Genomic DNA, 23,060 nt, shown 5'->3' with positions numbered 1-23,060 from the left:
CCAAACATGCCTCTTGTGCAGTACTTGCTTTATGTATATTCTGGACTATTATAAAACTATGTGGTAAGAATGGTTAAAAAAATCATAAATGTAATTCATATGTATATTACATACATACACAGATTTCATACATATATGTATATGTTGATATCTATATATCTATAAGAAGGAACATTAGCACAAATATTGTTGTCTACATTTTTTACACTTTTCATTTGACCTGAAATTCCTTCAGAGAAGGCAATGGAACCCCACTCCAGTACTCTTGCCTGGAAAATCCCATGGATGGAGACTGGGGGGCCGCAGTCCATGGGGTCGCTAAGAGTCAGACACGACTCAGCGACTTCACTTTCACTTTTCACTTTCATGCATTGGAGAAGGAAATGGCAACCCACTCCAGTGTTCTTGCCTGGAGAATCCCAGGGACGGGGGAGCCTGGTGGGCTGCCGTCTATGGGGTCGCACAGAGTCGGACACGACTGAAGCGACTTAGCAGCAGCAGCAAGATTCCTTCTGACTCAACATCTACATGCTAATAACACTACAAATCACCAATCTCTGCTACTAGTTCCTAAAATTTTGTCTTATTTTCTACTGAATTGAACAGATAAAACAACTTAATTTTTGGACAAACAGACTTAAGTCTGTTTCCTTCTTGGCATCTAGCCTGTGGCATAGCTGTGCTCAAGAAAACCAACTCCTACAATGACCACTTCTCTTCATGCCTGATGCTTTATCTCCTTTCTTTTTGGTAATGCCTGTATGAGGTGATGTGTCTTTGTTTTTATTCTTAAATCCTTTATCCCTATGCTGATTAAATTCACTAATATTGACATTCAAAAACTGCTAGAATTTATCATGTAGTAAAATTCTTGCCTGCAAACTAAAAAGGCCTTTAAGTTTTCTTTTGTTAATATAGATCTTAAAATAGCCTAACAATAAATGTATTTTACTTTTGAGAAACAAAGAACACTTGGCTTGAGGGAAAACTCTGATTCAGAAGCACGTAAATTCATCTTCAAATATATCAATGACTAGTCTATAGATTTATACCGTGTATTGGCAAATGGAAGATATAAAGAATAATGGCTTAGTTACAAGAATGCTGGTTTCAACTTAATGTGATAAAGAGCTTTCTAGGAATTAGTTGTCTAACCATGGAATGGGCCATGCTCTGAAACAGTTGATTCAACATCAGTAGAGTTGTTGATACATATAGCAAGATATTCTCATTCCTTTACTCATGCCTGGACTTACTAGTTCATTAAACAATTGCTAGAACATACTAAGTTCTGGGAACAGTGTAAGATCTTTAGGATACAAAAGTTATTAAGATTTAGGATCTATCCTCAATGGATTTAAATTCAATGATGGAAAAAGACACGTGCAATGATGTAATAGAACTTCAGAGAAATTCACCAAAAAGAGATGCAACTCAACAGAGAATCATAATCTAGAAAAGATTCTTAAGTGAGAGGATGTGTGCATGCTAAGTTGCTTCAGTCATGTCTGGCTCTTGGTGACCCTATGGACTGTAGCCCACCAGGCTTTTTTCTGTCCATGGGATTCTCCAGGCAAGGATACTGGAGTGGATTGCAATGCCCTCCTCCAGGGAATCTTCCCAACCAAGGGGTCAAACCCACATCTCTTAAGTTTCCTGCACTGGCAGGACGGGTCTTTACCACTAGTGCTACCTGGGAAGTCCCAAATGAGACGATGTCTGAGCTAAATTCCAAACACTGAGCATAAGTTATCCAAACTAAGTTGCGTAATGGAAGATGAAAGATTTCAAAAAAGAAAAAGTAACAAACAAAAGGTAATTAGATACACAGCTGCTGCTGCTGCTAAGTCGCTTCAGTCATGTCCGACTCTGTGCGACCCCATAGACGGTAGCCTACCAGGCTCCCCTGTCCCTGGGGTTCTCCAGTCAACAACACTGGGGTGAGTTGCCATTTCCTTCTCCAGTGCATGAAAGTGAAAGGGAAGTCAATCAGTGGTGTCTGACTCTTCGCGACCCCATGGACTGCAGCCTACCAGGCTCCTCCACCCATGGGATTTTCCAGGCAAGAGCAATGGAGTGGGGTGCCATTGCCTTCTCCGTAGATACACAGCAGTTTGGTGTAACTCAAGAAACTACAAGCAGTACTTCCCCAGTGGTCCAGTGGTTAAGAATCCACCTGCTAATGCAGAGGACACAGGTTTGATCCCTAGTGCAGCAAGATCCCACATGTGAGGAGGCAACTAAACCGGTGTGCCACTACTAATGATCGCACCCTTCTGCCTAAATTTCTGAGCCTGCATGTTGCAACTACTGAAGCCCACATGCCTAAGAGTCTGTGCCCCACAACAAGATAACCCACCTTAATGAGAAGGGTTTCATGTACCACAACTGAAGACTAGCCCTTGCTCGCTGCAACTAGAGAAAGCCTATGGGCAATAAGTAAGATCCAGTGCAGCCAAAAGTAAATGAAAATTTTAAAAATAAATAAATAAAAGAAACTATAAATATTTGCTAAATGTAAATAGATGGAAGCAGGACGTTTTAGAAAGTGTTCAGATATCAAGTAACAGAAAGCCATGCACATGAGCTTGAAATTTCTTCTGCAAAGAATTTCATGCAGCAAAGTCAGGAAAGCATACTACACAAAGATCTGCTATAGTCAGATTTGAGCTTTGAATAAATAACTGTAGTAGCTGAGTGAAAGACGGATCCGAGTAAGAAAAAAAAAAAAAAATAGATGAGGAGGCAATTTTAATAAAAGACAATAGGCTGTAAGAGTGGAGAGAAAAGAGTCAGGAAATATTCAGAGGATGAAACGGGAAGATTTTAAAGATTTCTTAATTGTCTCAAAGTGAAAGTGAAAGTCGCTCAGTCGTGTCTGACTCTCCATGGAATTCTCCAGGCCAGAATACTGGAAGGGTAATTGTTCCCTTCTCCAGGGGATCTTCCCAACCTAGGGATCAAACCCCGGTCTCCTGCATTGCAGGCAGATTCTTTACCATCTGAACCACCTAGGAAGCCTAGGAATACTGAAGTGGGTAGCCTATCCAGGAGCAGATCTTCCTGACCCAGGAATTGAACCAGGGTCTTCTGCATTGCAGGCGGATTCTTCACCAGATGAGTTACCAGGGAAGCCCATAAGGTGATATATTTGCCGCTAAAAAGTAAAGGAATTCACTCTAGAAGTAAAATCTTTTCATGTAATATTTTATTCATTTAGTATTTTGTCTCAAGTAAATAGAAACCAAATACAGCTCCTATGTTTCAAGCTGGAGTGGCACAATGAAGTGTAAAATCATTCCTGAAGAAGGGACTTTAACAGAACATTTCACATAGTATAGGAAGTGGGATTAAACTACGTTTAATATTCTGTGGACTGAAGAGGATGGACCTAAATGAGAAATATGGCCAGGATTCCCAACGACTTACTTCATTCTCTGGTCTTAGTAGCCTGTTTATCATCCTCCAATTCCAGAATACTCCTTGTTTAAATTTTTCCTTTTCTCCCCACTATACACTGTTCTTCTGGAAAATTTTATCCCACACTTATCTGTCCTACCATCTTGTTGGTTTCCAGGAGGGCAGGAAACGGAAAAGCAATTTGTGCCCAAATAGTCCAGGCAATGGCACCCCACTCCGGTACTCTTGCCTGGAAAACCCCATGGATGAAGGAGCCTGGTAGGCTGCAGTCCATGGGGTCGCTAAGAGTCGGCACGCCTTGAGCGACTTCACTTTCACTTTTCAGTTTCATGCATTGGAGAAGGAAATGGCAACCCACTCCAGTATTCTTGCCTGGAGAATCCCAGGGACGGAGGAGCCTACTGGTCTGCCATCTATGGGGTCGCACAGAGTCAGACACGACTGAAGCGACTTAGCAGTAGCAGACATTGTTTAAGTATTTGACATTTCTATGAAACTTATTAGTTATGTTTCTCTTCATGTACGTGGCTTCATCTCAGGGAAATTTTCTCTCCCTCTCCATCGTCACCAGCTCCAAGTGAAGGAGCTGGCCAAGGCAGTAATGATTGCTATCTTTTTGGGTCATTGGTGTTTGAACAAAAGGCAGCAACTAGTGAATATAAGGCTCACAGTATTATACAGCTATCACATGGAGGAACTATGAGTCAAGCCTAAGTTTATCTAACTCCAAAGCACAGACTCTAAAGAACTACAATCTGCTGTCCCACCCCTTGGAAATGTCCGAGAGTATTTAGCAGGCTAACTGAATGTTAAGTCTCCAGAGCAGAGTTCTAAGTAGTGTTTTCCAAAGGTTTCAGACCCAGGAGCCCTCTCTACCCTAACTCAGTAATAACTTGAAGTCCCACTATCCTTTTCAAAGTCCCTTTAACTCAATTTTAACATTTTCAATTTTAAAGTGAATGACAATCCAGGAAAGAATGTGTGCAAGCAAGCATAGGGCTTAGTACCCAACCACTAAATAATATAAATGCACCAAGAAACTACAAGTACGTAAATTTTGTTATTTAGGGAAAAACTAAAGCTACAATTTTTTCAGGATTTAACTTGTGTTCTTGTGTTCAAGTGTGAACACAAGTGTGCCAAACTATTATGCTTCTAAACTGACTAGTCACTGCTTAAAATGATTATGCATTCAAAATAAAAAGAAAACAAGAAAAAAATGCATACCAAAAGCTGTGGGGCATCACCAAGCCTAAAAATATATATTAGCTTAGCCTGGATAACACTTCTTAAGTTGGCTCTGTGAATTTTCTAGTGAGTGTTCACTAAATGACGTGAGACTCATGAAACATATTAAACTTTAGGAGAGCCCTAAACCCTCTCTGAACTTCGAGGTGAAACTGTGTATGTGTAAGCACTTTAACAGGAAGAGTTGAAAGCATTGACAGCTGTTAACACAGTGAGACTACAGTCAGAATGTATAAAACTGAAAAGGCTATTGATTTTAATCAATAACTTCCTTTCCCATAGACCTTGGCTCAAGGTCTAACTCCACCATTTGCTAACTCTGTGATCAGAGTAAAGGCATTATTTAAAATTGTTTTAATTTCCCCTTCTGCAATATGTAAAATTGCACTATTATGTTTGCCATGAGATTTAAGGGAATTAATGCAAAATAAAGCATTTATTATATTTTCTGGCAGGTATTGCCCTTTCATGAGGCGAGGAACTAAAGAGCCTTTTGATGAGGGTGAAAGAAAAGAGTGAAAAATCTGGCTTAAAATTCAACTCTTAAAAAACTAAGATCATGGCATCCGATCACATCACTTCATGGCAAATAGAAGGGGAAAAGGTGGAAGCAGTGACAGATTTTCTCTTCTTAGGCTCTAAAATCACTGCAGATGGTGATGGCAGGCATGAGATTAGAAGACAAGTGCTCTTGGAAGGAAAGCTATGACAAACCTAGACTATCTATTAAAAAACAAAGACATCACTTTGCAGACAGAGATCCATAGAGTTAAAGCTACGGTCTTTCCAGTAGTCATGTACAAATGTGAGAGCTGAACCATAAAAAAAGGCAGAGCACAGAAGAATTGATGCTTTTGAACTGTGATATTGGAAAAGAGTCATGAGTCCCTTGGACTGCAAGAAGAGCACATCAGTCAATCCTAAAGGAAATCAACCCTGAATATTCATTGAAAGGGCTGATGCTGAAGCTCCAATACTTTGGCCACCTGATGAGAACAGCTGACACTGGAAAGGATCCTGATGCTGGGAACTATCAAAGGCAGAAGGAGAAGAGGGAGACAGAGGAGGAGATGATTGGATGACATCACTGATTCAATGGACATGAACTTGGGCAAACTCTAGATGGTGAAAGATAGAGAGCCCTGGCATGCTGCAGTTCATGGGGTGGCAAAGAGTTGTGCATGACTTAGCACCTGAGCAACAACCACTGGCAGGTATTAAGAACTCAATGTGAGTTAGCTATTGTTAAAACAACCAATGAGGGAGATTGAGAAGGACAAGAAAGCTAGGATGAGAATAAAGAAAGCAGAGAAAGATATTAAGAATAAAATAAAACACTTAGGGAGAAGTCGAGTGCACATAAGAGATGTCACAGACTTTGCTAAGGGTTACAGTTTTGTTTCGTTTTTTTTTTTTTTCCCAGAAAGAGAAAAGAAATCTGGAAGTGCTCTTGTAATTTACTAAACTGTTGACAAGGTTCCATATTATGAGATTTTAGGGACATTTTAGACCTATGCTGTCCAATTAGCAACATGTGGTTATTCACATTTAAATAATTCAAATTAAACAAAATGCTAAAATTACATTTCAGTCTAGTTACGTTTCCAGAGCTCCATAGCAACACAGGGTTAGTGGCTACTGTGGTGGGCAGCATAGCTACAAAATATTTCCAGCATCACACAGTTTTATTAGATGCTATTGATGGGAGAAATTGCTAAGTTGGAATTTTTTAAGTTGCAAGTGACAGAAATGTATGTTAAAAAAAGATATGTTGGGTAATAATGTGGTAGGTTAGAGAATAAACGGAAAATCTTTAAGAATTAGGATAAATCTGGGGACGTTGTAACCTAAAAAATGGGGACTCAGGAAGGACTCCTCTCTGTGTGTCTCTGTCAGACTTCATTCTCTCCCATTGACAATGAGATTTCTCCATGATGTCAGCAAACTGGGCTACAAAGAGTACAGATTCCCACTTTAATACATGATGCCACAGCCTTCCAATTCCTCTTTTTTTTTTTTTTTTTTTTCCTTTCTACCTCTGGTTGGACTTAGATTGGACTGGTAAAGATTTTCTGTCCATTCTTTGTAGCAGTCGCTGTAGCGAAGGAGGTAAAATACTCTGATGTGTTCAGTTTGGACAATTTCCCACTGCTTTAGCAAGTGTCAGTACCAGAAAAACAGCGGACAATAATGCATGGAGTGGAAGAGTGTTAGCATCACAACAGTCACTGGCAGAAGTGTGAGGCAGTCAGCTGCCCCAAAATGTGTTTTCTTTAGTAGCATAAATCTCAGAAAATTCTCCCAAATTGCATCCCAGAGCTGCTTTCATGATTTTTTATTCTTATTGTATAATGCCATTATTTTTTCCCTATCAGTAATAATGTAGTTTTTACAACATGTTAATTGAAAAGATTGTTCTGGTACTTTAGCAAACTGCAAGTGAAACATTAATTTCCTTCTTTCTACTGAATATCTATAAATTGAAAAAGAACAGTTGCTGAGTCAAACAGTATTTTCTTTTATCATAACCTTGATAGGGAATTGAGTTAAAACACTAAGATTTTCATTTATGCTGACTTTTTTATCTATTCTATAACTCATGCAATTATATCTTTATTATACATCCTACTGGCATACATATACCAAGAGATACGTTAACAAAATAAGAGCAAAAATCATATTTAACTTACATCTTCTATATCCTTGTCCAGAGCTACAATTCTTAGAGGGGTGGTCAAATTCAGACTGTCAGAAATAGTTGCTCCCACTGGAGCAGATTCCAGAATATAGCCTTGATAACTAGGCATTGTGAAATATGGGCTCTGATTGTTTTCATCCAGTATTTCAATATGTAGACTGGCAAAAGCGGGAAGAGGATGACCATTGTCCTGTTCAGCCTAAAACAAAGTAAAAAAAAAGAAAAAAGATTAAAAGATTGAATGTTATGGACTCCTTTTAGAGTGCCATTTTTCATACTATATATATAAGGATTATGTTTTCAACTGGTATCATTACAGAAAGAACCGCTTTATAGTAAAAGAACCATTGGAAAACACGAGGAGATGGAAGTCCAGAGAGGCTTCTTCAGTTTTTGCCTTCCTGTTTTCCAACCCAGTGTATATTTCAAAAAAATAAAAAAAGAAATGACTGCAATGAACTTTCATTATCTGTCATTGCACATTACTAGGAGAAATAACAGTGCTTAAATAGTTAGAAGATCCAATCAATCCATGCTAAAGGAGATCAGTCCTGGGTGTTCATTGGAAGGACTGATGTTGAAGCTGAAATCCAATACTTTGACCACCTCATGCAGAGTTGACTCATTGGGAAAAAACCCTAATGCTGGGAAGGATTGGGGGCAGGAGGAAAAGGGGACAAAAGAGGTTGAGATGGCTGGATGGCATCACCAACTCAATGGACATGGGTTTGGGTAGACTCTGGGAGTTGGTGATGGACAAGGAGGCCAGGCGTGCTGTGATTCATGGAGTCGCAAAGAGTCGGACACAACTGAGTGACTGAATTGAACTGAACTGAAATAGTTAGAAAATCACGAAGTGAACACATTTGACTGAATTGCTGATTAAATATTTAAGTAAAACACAGAGAAAAAGATTCATAACTCAGAAAACCTGTTGTTTTTATTTTTGTCTTTTTCATGTCTTATTCCTCACTAATAATTAAATCCTCAAATAATTCAAAATTCTACGTAAGTTTAACAGATTAAGTCTACATTTGTTGCCCATGGAAAGTCTTCAAAAAACCCTTATACAGGACATAGACAATTTAAATACAATATTTATTTTTAGTAGCAGTAGAAATTTAAATATTAGTTAACCATAAATATGCTATTCAGGTAAAATAAATGTTCCTGCATTGGGAACTTTTTTTTTTTTTTACTTTTTCAGCTATTAAGAAATTGATGACAATTTGTTTCCAATAAATTTTACTAGGTAATCTCCACACACATGTTATAAATGGGTCAACACCAACCTTTAACATCAGCTCTTGACATCCTGTTTTTTTTGTTTGTTTTTAAGCATCTTACTATATGTCTATCTGGATATTTTATAAGGGAAGATTTTATCACAACTGACTTCTATAAAATCTTCTCAAAACTTTAGAAGTAATCATTGACATAATTTAGTTGCATACCTATACCAAGAGATGTGTTATATATATATTTCAAAATAGATTCAAATTCTGTTATAATTTTTATTGATATGTTTCCTCCATTTTTGCAGTAGTTGTATCTTGAAACCATGTAAGAGTTGAAGTTAAATATTTTCTTTTAAATCCTATAGTGCTTTCCTATGGAATACGGTGGCATTTGGCCATGAACGTTTATCAGCAGTTTGATACATATCTCTATTTAATATCAGGTCTCATTTTGTCTTTGTTCAGTCGCTCAGTCATGTCCTCTTTGCAACTCCATGGACTTCCGCACGCCAGGCTTCCCTGTCCTCAACATCTCCCTTATCTTCACCATTGAGCCTCTAGAAGATAATTTTCTCTTTTTTCTCTTGTAATTTACCAATTGTATTCATTGGAGGGCAGGTGACAAATCACAGGGATGCTTGGTAGTATCAGTAAGTTTGCACCAGGAAAAGTCATTTCACATTATTATTAGATATTTTAAATACATTTATGCTAATTATAAAAATGAAATTATGATAATTAATAAACCCATAGTTAATCTTATATAAAGAATAGATTTAGAAGAAAAACTACTTTTCTTTGTTACCATTTTCATAACTATTTCAATATATTAGATTTCCTATAATGTTATGCAATTTATTTTCTGTATTTAAATTTTCATCTGAGAGCAGATTGCCAGAATGTTTCTGGGCATAAAATGTTTATAAGCCCCTGCTCTGCATTAAAGACAATAGTACTGGAAATAATGTGCAACCTTTTATGTAACATTGTATCCTTCTCTCATAACCATATGTGTTCCTGACACCACCAGCCTAGATAAGTTCTTTCTGTATCCAGCTGTTGTGATTAATTTGTGCTGAGACTTGGATATTCTAGAAATTCCCCCTGTGACTTGGAGCAGGCTTTCTGGACACAGCTGACCGGGGTAAAAGGTACAGTCCCTGACTAGAAAATATCACCTTTCACTGTAGGAAACTAATTGGTCCATATGGGGTTCCAACTCAATGACCTTTATCTGATTGAAGCAGCAGGAAGTTCATACACACAAGTCATTTGGAACAAGAGGTTTTCTCTCTCCTTTTATTGTGTTTCTAATTGTTCTGAAAGTCATTATGTTATATCCTGGACACACTAGTAATGCTATGAAAAGTAACACATTTATAATTTGCCCCCTTTCTCTAATACACATACACAATTTATGGATGGTAAGGGGAAAACAAAAAGCAAACTATATAATAATGAAAGATTTTATTTTACATTCAACTCATATGCTGCTAATTTTTACTGCCAGCTGTGAAGGCAGGAAAACATCTATTATTTGCATAATGGAAACAAAATGATCCAACAAAAAGAGGAAAATAACTAAATTAGATCTATGGAGACAATTGATTTCCCCATATCTTTAAAAACAGCATGTAAAGGCTCTTTCTGTTATTTCTCTAAGTTTAGTTTGCTGTTAATATGACTACTATTTTTGGATTTCTACTATATATTTTGCCCTCTTTGGGGTATTTCAGATGTGCCAACTAGGTTGCTGTCTCCAAAGTCCACATTCTTAATCTCTATATTATTTTGCCCCTCTAAATGTGAAAATATATACTTTCATGTTGATGAAAAAACCAAAAGGTTAGTTTTATGTTAAAGGCCACACCACATCTAAGTCCCATACAGAGTAGGGCCCAGACTCAGGTCTCCTGATTTATGAGAGGCTATAAAAGATGCTTACTCCTTGGAAGGAAAGTTATGACCAACCTAGATAGCATATTCAAAAGCAGAGACATTACTTTGCCAACAAAGGTCAAGGCTATGGTTTTTCCAGTAGTCATGTATGGATGTGAGAGTTGGACTGTGAAGAAAGCTGAGCACTGAAGAATTGATGCTTTTGAAGTGTGGTGTTGGAGAAGACTGTTGAGAGTCCTTTGGACTGCAAGGGGATCCAACCAGTCCATTCTAAAGGAGTTCAGTCCTGGGGTTTCTTTGGAAGGAATGATGAAGCTGAAATCCAGTACTTTGGCCACCTCATGTGAAGTGTTGACTCGTTGGAAAAGACTCTGATGCTGGGAGGGATTGGGGGCAGGAGGAGAAGGGGACGACAGAGGATGAGATGGCTGGATGGCATCATGGACTTGATGGACTTGAGTCTGAGTGAACTCCGGGAGTTGGTGATGGACAGGGAGGCCTGGCGTGCTGCGATTCATGGGGTCACAAAGAGTCGGACACAACTGAGCGACTGGACTGAACTGAACTGAATTGGTGCATGATTATCTTAATTTGCAGAATGTAAATGAATATCCAAATGTAAGACTGATGGAAGGAGAGAAAGTTAATAGATACTCCAGGTAGAATTACAGTTAAAATATGTCAGTTAATTTAATACTATTATGCTTTTCTCTTTAGAGGGCTCATACATGAAACCTTTCATCCAATCATCTCTTCTTCTGTGTAATAAAAATAGGAATTCTAAAAAGTCTGACATAGTCTTCTCCTCAGTAGTTGCTAGTGAATAAGATGAGAAGCATGAAAAAGCAGGTCACGGTAGTATTTAAAAAATCACCTAATCCCATAAGATAAACTTATTTATATCTACAAAGCCTATAGTTACAAGTTAAACATTATGTTTAAAAGCTAGGTTTTACTTGGCGAATTTCTGGGCATGAGTCTCATTTTCAGGAATGAAACCAAAGTAAAACTAAAGCCAAAACAGAAGTATAAAAAAAATACACTATTTAGTTACTTTGAAGAGCAAACCATTAAGACATACAAACTACCTAATTTTCATTATCAAAACAAGCAAACATTGATAACCTCCTAGCTCCCTGAACCAGAGGACTGGAAATGAAGATAGCTATTTTCCCTGCTGGTTGGTGGCAAGCAAGGTAAGATTCCATGATCTCTAGTATGCATGCATGCTAAGTTGCTTTGATTGTGTCTGACTCTGCAACCCTATGGACTATAGTGCGCCAGGCTTCTCTGTTCGTGGGATTCTCCAGGTAAGAATACTGGAATATGTTGTCATGACCTCCTCCAGGGGACCTTCCTGACCCAAGAATTGAACCCATATCTCTTATGTCTCCTCATTGGTGGGGGGACTCTTTACCACTAGCACCACCTGAGAAGCCCTCAGATCAAAGATCATATTAATATTGCCAACTAATTAATAGTTAAAAACAAGTGTATACTATTGCTTCTTGGCCTTTCTTATACAATTATAGTGCTTTAAAACCTAAGAAATTACTTTTATTTAGACTTCACTACTCTAAAAATTACAGAATTAAAATAAAGAATACTATATTACATAAAAAGAGCCTATTTATAACAATTATTAAAAATATTTGAGTACTTAAAAAAACATGAAATATTTTATCAGATAAAACACACAGTGTTGTTTTGTATATAATATGATTGATTTGTTTGTAATGTCACAAATATAGTAAAGGAGTGCATTCTTGTTTGGAAATAAATACATTTCCTATTTGACAAAAAGAAAAGATCTTTACCAGGAAGACTGTGAATAACACACTCCCGAGGGTTTTATAGTATAACAACAAAATCATATTCACACATTTTCCATCTAGAAAATATTTTTAAAGTGAAGTATATTTTATCTTCCTTTGATGTGAGAATTTGCCCACTGTTGTTTATAATTTATCACAATGAAAACATGAATTCTTGGAGCTTCTGTATAATTTTCAGTAATAAAAATCTTTCTATTTGCTTAGATTTTGAGATATAAACTGACACTGGAATGACTAAAGCAATTTTGAATGATTTAAGGAAGAAAATCCAGTTGCTCTTGGGGAGATCACAGATTCAGAAAACTCCTACTAAGCACAAATATATCAGACTATATGGCTGATAGTTGAACATGAGAATCATCTTGGCCATAAATATCAAGGCCAGGCAGTGACAAAATTATGATCATCATTGTGTAGTAACATTTTTCTGGAGTGCTTCTAACTCATGCTATCTTCCCCTTATTTTTCCCTGTATTACACTTCCCCATTCAGTGAAAGTCTAGGCTGGATTCTGATTTCATTTCCACAGACTATTCTTTCCACTTGGAGATACCTCTCATAAGGTGTTTCTGTGATGTGGCTGACTGGAATAGACCATCTGGAAAATTTGAATTTTAAAAAATCATCAATATCAAAAAATCTATATCTGTGTGGGTTATTTCTCAGAATCTAGAAAGTAATGTGTGAGAGTTTCTTCTATGTACTAGTCCATTCTTTAGGGGAAAAAACAAAGACAAAAAAAAAAAAAAAACTAAGAAAAATTGTTTAGCTTTCAAGTTCTTAGATATAACTTTTTAGTTTCATTTCCTATACAGCAACCAAAAACTATGAAAAAGGTTACTTGTGGATTACCATGTAGGAGGGTTAAGGTAGTTTCTGTGTGTGAAGGGCTGTGTCGTGGGGAGATATGGCAAGGACTTCTCAGAAAGAGGCTTTCATGTGAACATTTTTACAATATTTAGACTTGCTGTTGTACTCAGTGACCTTTGCAGACAAGAAGGCCTTGCCAAATTCAAGGGACTGTGACGAGAATGGATAAATTGCTTTTCTTTTTCCGAAGAGTTGCAGGTCACCTTCTGAAGAAGAAAAAAGGCCAAGTAAAATATAACCTCTGTGTGTCTTTTCTCAGCTTGCACATTTGGACAGCCACTATCTTCAGATGCCATATTCTGTATCTGTTCTAACTAACCCAGCTGGATGAATAACAACATGAGAAAGAGGACATCATATATTCTTTCCTTGTATTGATTTTCATAACTGATATAATAATTGATTTAGCTTAGTACTTAGAATTTTTAGAAATATGAACAATCAGTAGTAAATAAAAGGATACAGTGTTCTTTATTAGGAAACAAAAATGGTGTTATGTGATAATTACTAGATTGGAAAAAGTAGAACATAAAATTTAAAGATCAGTATCTAGCAAATGTATTAAATATGTCAGTGGATTTCTGAAAGTGTATTATTCCTAGAGATGTCCATGGAGGGGTTGTTATTTTATTACTGATAAGGAATAATACCTGAAATTTCTGTGGGATATGTTTCCTAAAATGTATCTAGGACTTTCACTCTTAATGTCCTTAAACTTCCTTACCATATAGATTTTGCTATTGGGCAGAGAAAGCGAGCTTACTTTTCACTTAACTGCTAAACTAAGATATAGGATATGCGTGTAATTTATTCATTCAACAGGAATCTGTAAGAATAGGGAGTGCCATATATAGCTAGAATATTTCCAGAATTATGAAAGTATGTTATTCATAGAATTTGTCTTTCTTCCTATGGCTAGACAACATCAGCTCTGATTTCTTTTTTTTTTTTTCCTTGTCTTAATCCTGGCTCATTGAAAGTCCTTATTCAATCTTTCCCAAAGAGAGCATCTGAGGTTTTCTTCTCTCTTCTTAATTTCTCTATTTCTTTTGATAAGCTGACAATACATACACCATAGTAGAAAGATAGCAACTTATATTTCACAATCTCTATAACAGATTTTATGAATTTTGATAGGTCTCTCATGTTCATGGGAGATGTTATCCTTTTTATTTTGAGAAGTGATGACTAATGATCTGTGACTTCCTGTCTGCCTCTAATACCTGATCTTTAAAATCAGCAGAGTTTTTCTTTTGGAAATTCACATAGTAGGCAATGTTTTGATTGGCTTGAAGGCAATATGGAGCAGCCTGGGCTAATTTTTACTTTAGCAATACCTATTGGCAATATGGGGAGATAGGCGGGATGCATGAAAAAGAGACTAAAACCTTAGAGATCACTTGTGTGAGACTATGGGCCATGAGGATGAAACGTAGAGAACTGCAGGGGGCATGGAAAGTTGGGGAGACATTTAAGAGAAATTCTGGATAGGATTTGAAAAGTGACTGGGTAGGTCCATATGGGATCTGGTGTCTCAGATGTACTGGGAACTCCTAGCTTGGGTGACAGGTTGATTGTCATATTATTAATGGAAAGAGAGAAGATGAGGTTTCAAAGGATAGGCAGTTTACAACATTCTTAATTTGATTCAACTACAAAACACTAGGGGCAGTTGTCCAGCCAGTAATCGGACATATGGATGTAGAAATCAGAAGGGATATACGTCTAAAAGCGTAATTTTCATACTTGTGACTTCCTTGAGGCAGCACTTTCATACATTTCTGTCTCCTCAACACAAGCAAAATGTCAGGCCCCTAATGAGCACTCAGAAAGGATTAGCAAACTGAAAAACTAGCAAATGTCATATGGCTTAAAGACAGTGAATCCTAGTTTCCCACTGAACTCCTGTGAAGTAAAGCATAATCAATATTATTATTCAAATAGAGGCCAAATATTTCGTAGAGTTGTACTATTAGACATTCACAAGCAGGATCAAGAGTGGCAGTGGCTGTTCTTTTAGACCTTAGTCATCTCTTGTATGCTATTTCCCTTGACTCTCAAATTACTAAAGCAATATAACTCACCAGGAGAACTGGCCCATGAACTCCACTATTTAAGCTTATCACTTACGATTCTCTGGCTCATTTTGTGTGTAATACATATATATATATATATATATATATATATATATATATATGTATACGTATGCATGTATGCTGCTGCTACTGCTGCTAAGTCGCTTCAGTCGTGTCCTACTCTGTGCGACCCCAGAGACGGCAGCCCACTAGGCTCCCCCGTCCCTGGGATTCTCCAGGCAAGAACACTGGAGTGGGTTGCCATTTCCTTCTCCAATGCGTGAAAGGGAAAGTGAAGTCGCTCAGTCATGTCCGACCCTCAGCGACCCCATGGACTGCAGCTTTCCAGGCTCCTCTGTCCATGGGATTTTCCAGGCAAGAGTACTGGAGTGGGGTGCCATTGCCTTCTCGGTATGCATAAAATGTATATATTTGTGTTATATATATATATGTATAATATTTTTAGAAGGAGGATTGTTTGCTTATTTAAATACAGCCATAAATAGCTTTTAAGTGTTAGTCACTCAGTCATGTCTGACTCTGCAAACCCATGGAGTGTAGCCTGCCAGACTCCTCTGTGCATGAGTTTCTCCAGGCAAGAATACTAGAGTGGGTAGCCATGCCCTTTTCCAGGGGATCTTCCCAACCCAGGGATCAAACCCAAGTATCCCACATTTCAAGCAGATTCTTTGCCATCTGAGCCACCAAACTGTCTTAATACAGATATAGCTTCCCCCCGCCACCAGGGATTTAATTTATTGGAGAAGTTCATTGAATTTCTATTCTGGACAGATATAAAATCTGTCCAATACATACACTCTCAAATGTATGTATTTAAGTGCAATGAAGATGCAGTACCATATCCAGCAGCCTTAAATTATTTATGTGCCAGGGAGAAAACCATTATAAGAAATATTTATTGAGCAGTTTCTATATGCCATACGTGGACAGGTGTATGGCCTTGGGCCACAATGTTGAAGAAATATATTATTTAATACAATCTGCCTGCCTTCCTATAAAGATCAAGAGAAAATAAACAGGCAAATCCTGTAGACTGATCAAAGCAACCACATGGAAGGACTTCCAATCAGAGGTCAAGCTTTTCTAGAGGAACTGACTGTCTTAGCATCTGAAGCATCAGTGAGTTATCAATGTGATAACTGTTGATTTTTAAAGAGAGAAATGACTTAGGAAGAAAAGCAAATTCCTGGAAGTTAGAAAGAACATGCTGAATTTAGGACAGTGCAAGTGGCTTAGTATGGTTGGCACAGAAAGTATACATGGTGACAGATGAGAGCTTAGTGTTAACTATGTCCATTATGTGGAGAGAAAGGAAGTTAAAGGTTAGCCGGCTATGCAATATAAGTTGGTCAATGAACAAAAATATGAAAATCAGAAGGGCCATGATACAATGATATTTGTGATAGCATCATGACCCTTGTTATTAATTGTTAATTAAAGAGATTTAAATTAAAAAAATCATGTTTCAAAAACTGAGAGACAGTGAATTATTAATAATTAATTCACTTGATTCTCAGATGCCCAGAGTATAAATATATGAAGTATAAAAATATAAATATATTTCATATTTTTTTTAAAAACCACTGCACTTATAATAATGAAAGCGAGTGCTCTGGATTTTGCTAAGACACTCCATGCACGAATTAATTCATTTTCATCTAGAATCTAAAATGTACTTTCATGTTTCTATTGCATAGTTGTTTTTTTGCTGTATAACAATGGTGATCACATAACCTTTCATCCAAACTGGGACACTTTTGAAGATGAAAGAAGTGTTATGAATAATTATACAAGAACAATAGGCATAAATGTGAACTGTCCCAGGCAAACCCAGCACTGGCTATGATTCTTGTTCAAAATGTGTATTTCATTTTAAAGTATACTTAAATTATTGGAGTTATGTAAAATTTGAAATAGGATGTTCGTTTTGAAAAGAAACATCTTTGTCTCTTTGAATTAGATGCATTTTAATCTTTTAATATTCTATAGTTGGTTAACTACTCCATCTTTTCTTCCTAGCTTCACCTTTCATTGTTATTTACCACTATACTGAATAAATCACTGGCAGAAATAGATAAAATGAAGATGGCAAATCTCTTATTTGTGACAGTTACTGGCTGTTAAATGTGCATACAGCTTTTTAAAGTAGAATTCTTCTTCAAAGTCTAGAAAAGGATACTTCATTTTATTTTTCTTTAGCCTCAAAATCAGAAATTGGGATCAAGTCCAATGAAAAAAAAATTATGACCAATGGAAAATGAAGCATTATTAAAATAAGAAAAAGGGAAGAAATTGAAAGACTTACTACAGAGGAGAACTACCAAATTGTAGCATTTCAATGGATCCTTATACAAAGACACAATACTCAGCTATTATTCAAGCAGGTGGCATATTATTATTCTCACAGATTGATACCTTTGCTTATTATCCCCTTGGATACATACAGAACAATAATTTGAATCTAATAATGTCTGTAGAAATTTCCATTAATAATATAAAGTGTTATTAAAACATAAAAAAATGATCTGTGGTCTGTTCCAATTGATTTTGTTTCTATAATTGATGGACTGAGTTTCACTATACCTGGGTACACCAGGACAACTGACTTTGATAATAAAAAAAATAATTGATTTCAGGTTTCAAATGAGGCAGTTTGAAAACAGTGCTTTGTCATTTCTTAACTCCCACAGAGTACAGCACCACAGGGCTCCAGGTAGATCCAGAGGAGACAATGGATACACATTTTGTAGTTTTATATAGTCCAATGATAATTAAAATAAAATCGTGCAAGGTGAATCTCATCCATCACTATTTCGCACAAATGGTAAAAGAAGTCTTTCTTTGTTGAATGACTCCCAAACTCCTACTGAATGAAATCTAAGGAAACTGCAGTTGAACATAAGGTTCTCTCCATGGTTTTGCTCTATACCTCACTTCTCTGTGAACTACTTGTAGCCTGATATGTCATGCCTCCAAGATTTCACTTCTGTTCTTCCTTATGTTCAAACACATTTCCCAGTTTTATTCATTAGCCAAATCTGTCCAATACAGCAAAATTTAGCTTGCGGTAATCTCCGGAAAATCTTTCCTGAGTCCCCAGATTAATTTAAATGTCCTTAATCTGCGCTTTGTTAGTGAGTTTTACATTTCCTTCCTGTTAGCAGTTGATGTATTTGATTTATCAGCTTGTATGATTTATCCCCCTTCGAGATACACATTCTTCACAGACAAAGAAACACTAAACAAATACAGAATCTGAGTGTGCAATATAATTGGGCTAACAAAATATATCCTAATTTGAGCTAAAATCAAATGTATCTCTGTATTACTGTTTGCAGTTGCACTGACATAATTAAACCCAGACAACCATTTCTAAGCAGCTGCATCTTAGTGAAGTAAAATAAGTATGGCTTTAGCTTAGATAAACTTAAATTTGAATTTCAGTCCTGCTGCTTATTAATGATGTAATTCTGATTCAGTCACTTGCCATCTGAGCTTTAGTTTTCATATTTGTACCAATAAGCAAAGTACTAATACTGTGACTGCAACTCAATGAAAAATATACATAAAACATATAAGACACACATGCTCAGTAAGTTTCCTTCCTTACTTTCCTTTAACACTTTAAAAGCATTTTTAATGTCACAGGGCTGCATATCTATTTTTTGTTTGTGTAGCCATGAAAAACTTAGACAACACACACTAGACTTACTGTGTGTCCTTGCTTATATTTGTTCTTTTATAGTGTCTCCCAGCCCCTATCTCTATTTGGTAAATTCATATTCTTCCTTTGTTAGGCAGCTCAAATCTTACCTTCTCAGTAAAGTCTTTAAGAAATAACTAACACATCATGTGGGTTTCCACAGTACCTTTTTAACAATTTTGTTACAATATAGTAGATATTAAACCAAAACTGTAAGCCAAATAGATTCCCTTAGCTTTGAAAATTTTTGTGGTCTAGGATCCTGTTTCAGATTAAAGAAATAATGAGACATATATTAAAATAATTTCTGGACAAACAAGATAAAGCATAACACATTGTTGCTCAGTTGTGTCTGACTGTTTGCCATCACATAGACTGTACTGTAACAAGCTCCTCTGTTCACGGAATTCTCCAGGCAAGACTACTGGAGTGGGTTGCCATTCCCTTCTCTAGGGGATCTTCCCAACCTAGGGATTGAACCCGGGTCTCCTGTATTGAAGCCTGATTCTTTACCATCTGAGTTGCCAGGGAAGCCCCAATTAAAATAAAAAAAAAAAATGTATATATAAATTCGGGTACTTTTAAAATATATTAATTGGTTAAGCTTTTGTGGTCAAAAGCTAAATCCACTTGGTGAAACAAACAGATAAAAACCAAAAACCAAAACCTAAACTAAATGTTAGAAGATGTGATACATAATAGTATGTAAATCATACAACTTTGATCAGGGTATTTAATACATACAAAAATATTCAGTATTTGAATAGCAGTTTAATATATAAAGTTATGTTAAAGAAAAGCAGCACCATGTAGTCTCAACTGTTGCACTTCACCATTTTAAAGAAAAATTGACTAATTGCAGTTCAAATTAATTTTCATTTTTATAGTATAAAAGCTCCTACAGTAGTCTCTACAGAATTTGTTGATAAACACAAGAACATTAGAACATTAGTTATATTTATGAACACAAGAACATTAAGCAATTAGTTAAATTTACCTTAATGACCAAATCAAACTTCTGATGAAAGTCTCTATTAATAGGCTCCAGGAGACTAAGTTCTGCAGTCCTAGGATGCATATGAAAAAATCGTGGGTAATCCTCAGGAGTCCCTGAAAGACATTGACATTTAAGCAGATAATAGAGAACAATCAGTAATATATGTATCTGCTTTATCTATTTCTTTTCATTAACTGAGGAACAAATTCACAAATTCATTAGTAAATTAAGTTTCAAAACTATGCAGTCTAAGGAAAGCAGAGGAAAATGTGGTTTATCTCTAATTAGTCTATGAATAAGAAGATGGCATTACTTCTTGTTTGGATGATCTTCCAAATATCTTTTATTAATTGAAATTTTTAATTGATTTGAAGCTTCATTACATAAATGAGATACTAAGTTCATTGTTAACAAATTTTGAATTATAAAATTGTATTTTAATGGTACATACATCTTAATTATAACCTGCATGGTCTTTCAACATACAGCAAAAGATGACTAGTAATTTGTACCAAATATCAAGTTGCTTGAACATTAAAATGAGAATATTCTGTTATAGCTGGACAAACATTTTTCATAAATTATTCATCTTATTATATCAATCACTTTAAATAAAAAGTATTAAAATATAAAATAACATATTTTGATTTACTTTAGTGTCTAAGGAAGTTATTTCTAAAATTCAGTCATTTTAGTGAACTGAATTTTTCTCAAATTGTACCATTTCCTTTGTATAGTACAATATACCTTTTCTCAAAATGAAGACAAAGTGTAAGTCAAATCATATAACTGTGGAATACATGCATCTGGCTTAACTATAATGATAATAAAATATAACATGACTGCCAATTATTACTGGCACCCCACTCCAGTACTCTAGCCTGGAAAAATCCCATGGACGGAGGAGCCTGGTAGGCTGCACTCCATGGGGATGCTAGGAGTCAGACACGACTGAGCGACTTCACTTTCACTTTTCATTTTCATGCATTGGAGAAGGAAATGGCAACCCACTCCAGAGTTCTTGCCTGGAGAATCCCAGGGACAGGGGAGCCTGGTGGGCTGCCGTCTCTGGGGTCGCACAGAGTCAGACACGACTGAAGTGACTTAGCAGCGGCAGCAGCCAATTAGTAAATCCTACATTCTGCTAAGAAATAGAGGAAAACAACAGAATGGGAAAGACTAGAGATCTCTTCAACAAAATTAGAGATACCAAGGGAACATTTCATGCAAAGATGGGCTCGATAAAGGACAGAAATAGTAGGGACCTAACAGAAGCAGAAGATGTTAAGAAGAGGTGGCAAGAATACACAGAAGAACTGTACAAAAAAGATCTTCACGACCCGGATAATCACGATGGTGTGATCACTCATCTAGAGGCAGACATCCTGGACTGTGAAGTCAAGCGGGCCTTAGAAAGCATCACTACGAACAAAGCTAGTGGAGGTGATGGAATTTCAGGTGAACTATTTTAAATCCTGGAAGATGATGCTGTGAAAGTGCTGCACTCCATATGTCAACAAATTTGGAAAACTCAGCAGTGGCCAAAGGACTGGAAAAGGTCAGTTTTCATTCCAATCCCAAAGAAAGGCAATGCCAAAGAATGCTCAAACTACCGCACAATTGCACTCATCTCACATGCTAGTAAAGTAATGCTCAAAATTCTCCAAGCCAGGCTTCAGGAATACGTGAACCGTGAACTGCCTGATGTTCAAGCTGGTTTTAGAGAAGGCAGAGGAACCAGGGATCCAATTGCCAACATCTGCTGGATCATTGAAAAAGCAAGAGAGTTCCAGAAAAACATCTATTTCTGTTTTACTGACTATGTCAAAGCATTTGACTGTGTGGATCACAATAAACTGTGGAAAATTCAGAAAGAGATGGGAATACCAGACCACCCGATCTTCCTCTTGAGAAACCTATGTGTAGGTCAGGAAGCAACAGTTAGAACTGGACATGGAACAACAGGCTGGTTCCAAATAGGAAAAGCAGTATGTCAAGGCTGTATATTGTCACCCTGCTTATTTAACTTCTATGCAGAGTACATCATGAGAAACGCTGGACTGGAAGAAGCACAAGCTGGAATCAAGATTGCCGGGAGAAATATCAATAACCTTAGATATGCAGATGACACCACCCTTATGGCAGAAAGTGAAGCGGAACTAAGAAGCTTCTTGATGAAAGTGAAAGAGGAGAGTGAAAAAGTTGGCTTAAAGCTCAACATTCAGAAAACGAAGATCATGGCATCTGGTCCCATCCCTTCATGGGAAATAGATTGGGAAACAGTGGAAACAGTGTCAGACTTTATTTTTTGGGACTCCAAAATCACTGCAAATGGTGATTGCAGCCATGAAATTAAAAGACACTTGCTCCTTGGAAGGAAAGTTATGACCAGCCTAGACAGCATATTCAAAATCAGACACATTATTTTGCCAACTAAGGTCCATCTAGTCAAGGCTATGGTTTTTCCAGTGGTCATGTATGGATGTGAAAGTTGGACTGTGAAGAAAGCTGAGCACCAAAGAATTGATGCTTTTGAACTGTCGTGTTGGAGAAGACTCTTGAGAGTCTCTTGGACTGCAAGGAGATCCAACCAGTCCATTCTAAAGGAGATCAATCTTGTGTGTTCTTTGAAAGGACTTACTCTAAAGCTGAAACTTCAATATTTTGGGCATCTCATGCGAAGAGTTGACTCATCGGAAAAGACTGATGCTGGGAGTGATTGGGGGCAAGAGGAGAAGTGGGCTACAGAGGATGAGATGGCTTGATGGCATCACCCGCTCGATGGACATGAATTTGAGTGAACTCTGGGAGTTGGTGATAGACAGGGAGGCTTGGCGTGCTGCAATTCATGGAGTCGCAGAGAGTTAGCCACGACTGAGCAACTAAACTGAACTGAACATTGTGCTAAGTGCTTTATGTGTGTTTGTTAGTTGCTCAGTCATGTTCCTCTTTGCAGCCCCATGGACCATAGCCCAGCAGGTTCCTCTGTCCATGGAATTTCCCAGGCAAGAATACTGGAGTGGGTAGCCATTTCCTTCTCCAAGGGATCTTCCCAA

At 37.0% G+C, this 23,060-nt stretch overlaps 1 protein-coding gene across 14 annotated transcripts in view; it reads right to left on the bottom strand.

Annotated features, from left to right (window-relative positions):
* Positions 1–23,060, bottom strand: part of PCDH15 (protocadherin related 15) — an 874,382-nt gene that overhangs the window by 384,442 nt on the left and 466,880 nt on the right. For all 14 annotated transcript variants that reach the window (XM_068961317.1, XM_068961319.1, XM_068961315.1 and 11 more), the window contains 2 exons: positions 20,005–20,117; positions 7,359–7,565 (listed from right to left, as the gene is read on the bottom strand). In XM_068961317.1, coding sequence (XP_068817418.1) covers positions 7,359–7,565; positions 20,005–20,117 — 320 coding nt within the window. The remainder of the gene's footprint in view (positions 1–7,358; positions 7,566–20,004; positions 20,118–23,060) is intronic.

The sequence above is a fragment of the Capricornis sumatraensis genome, chromosome 23 (genome assembly GCF_032405125.1).
Source record: "Capricornis sumatraensis isolate serow.1 chromosome 23, serow.2, whole genome shotgun sequence".
Lineage (NCBI taxonomy): Eukaryota > Metazoa > Chordata > Mammalia > Artiodactyla > Bovidae > Capricornis > Capricornis sumatraensis.
Note: the sequence above shows the minus strand (reverse complement) of the source record. Positions and strands in the feature narration are given on the sequence as shown.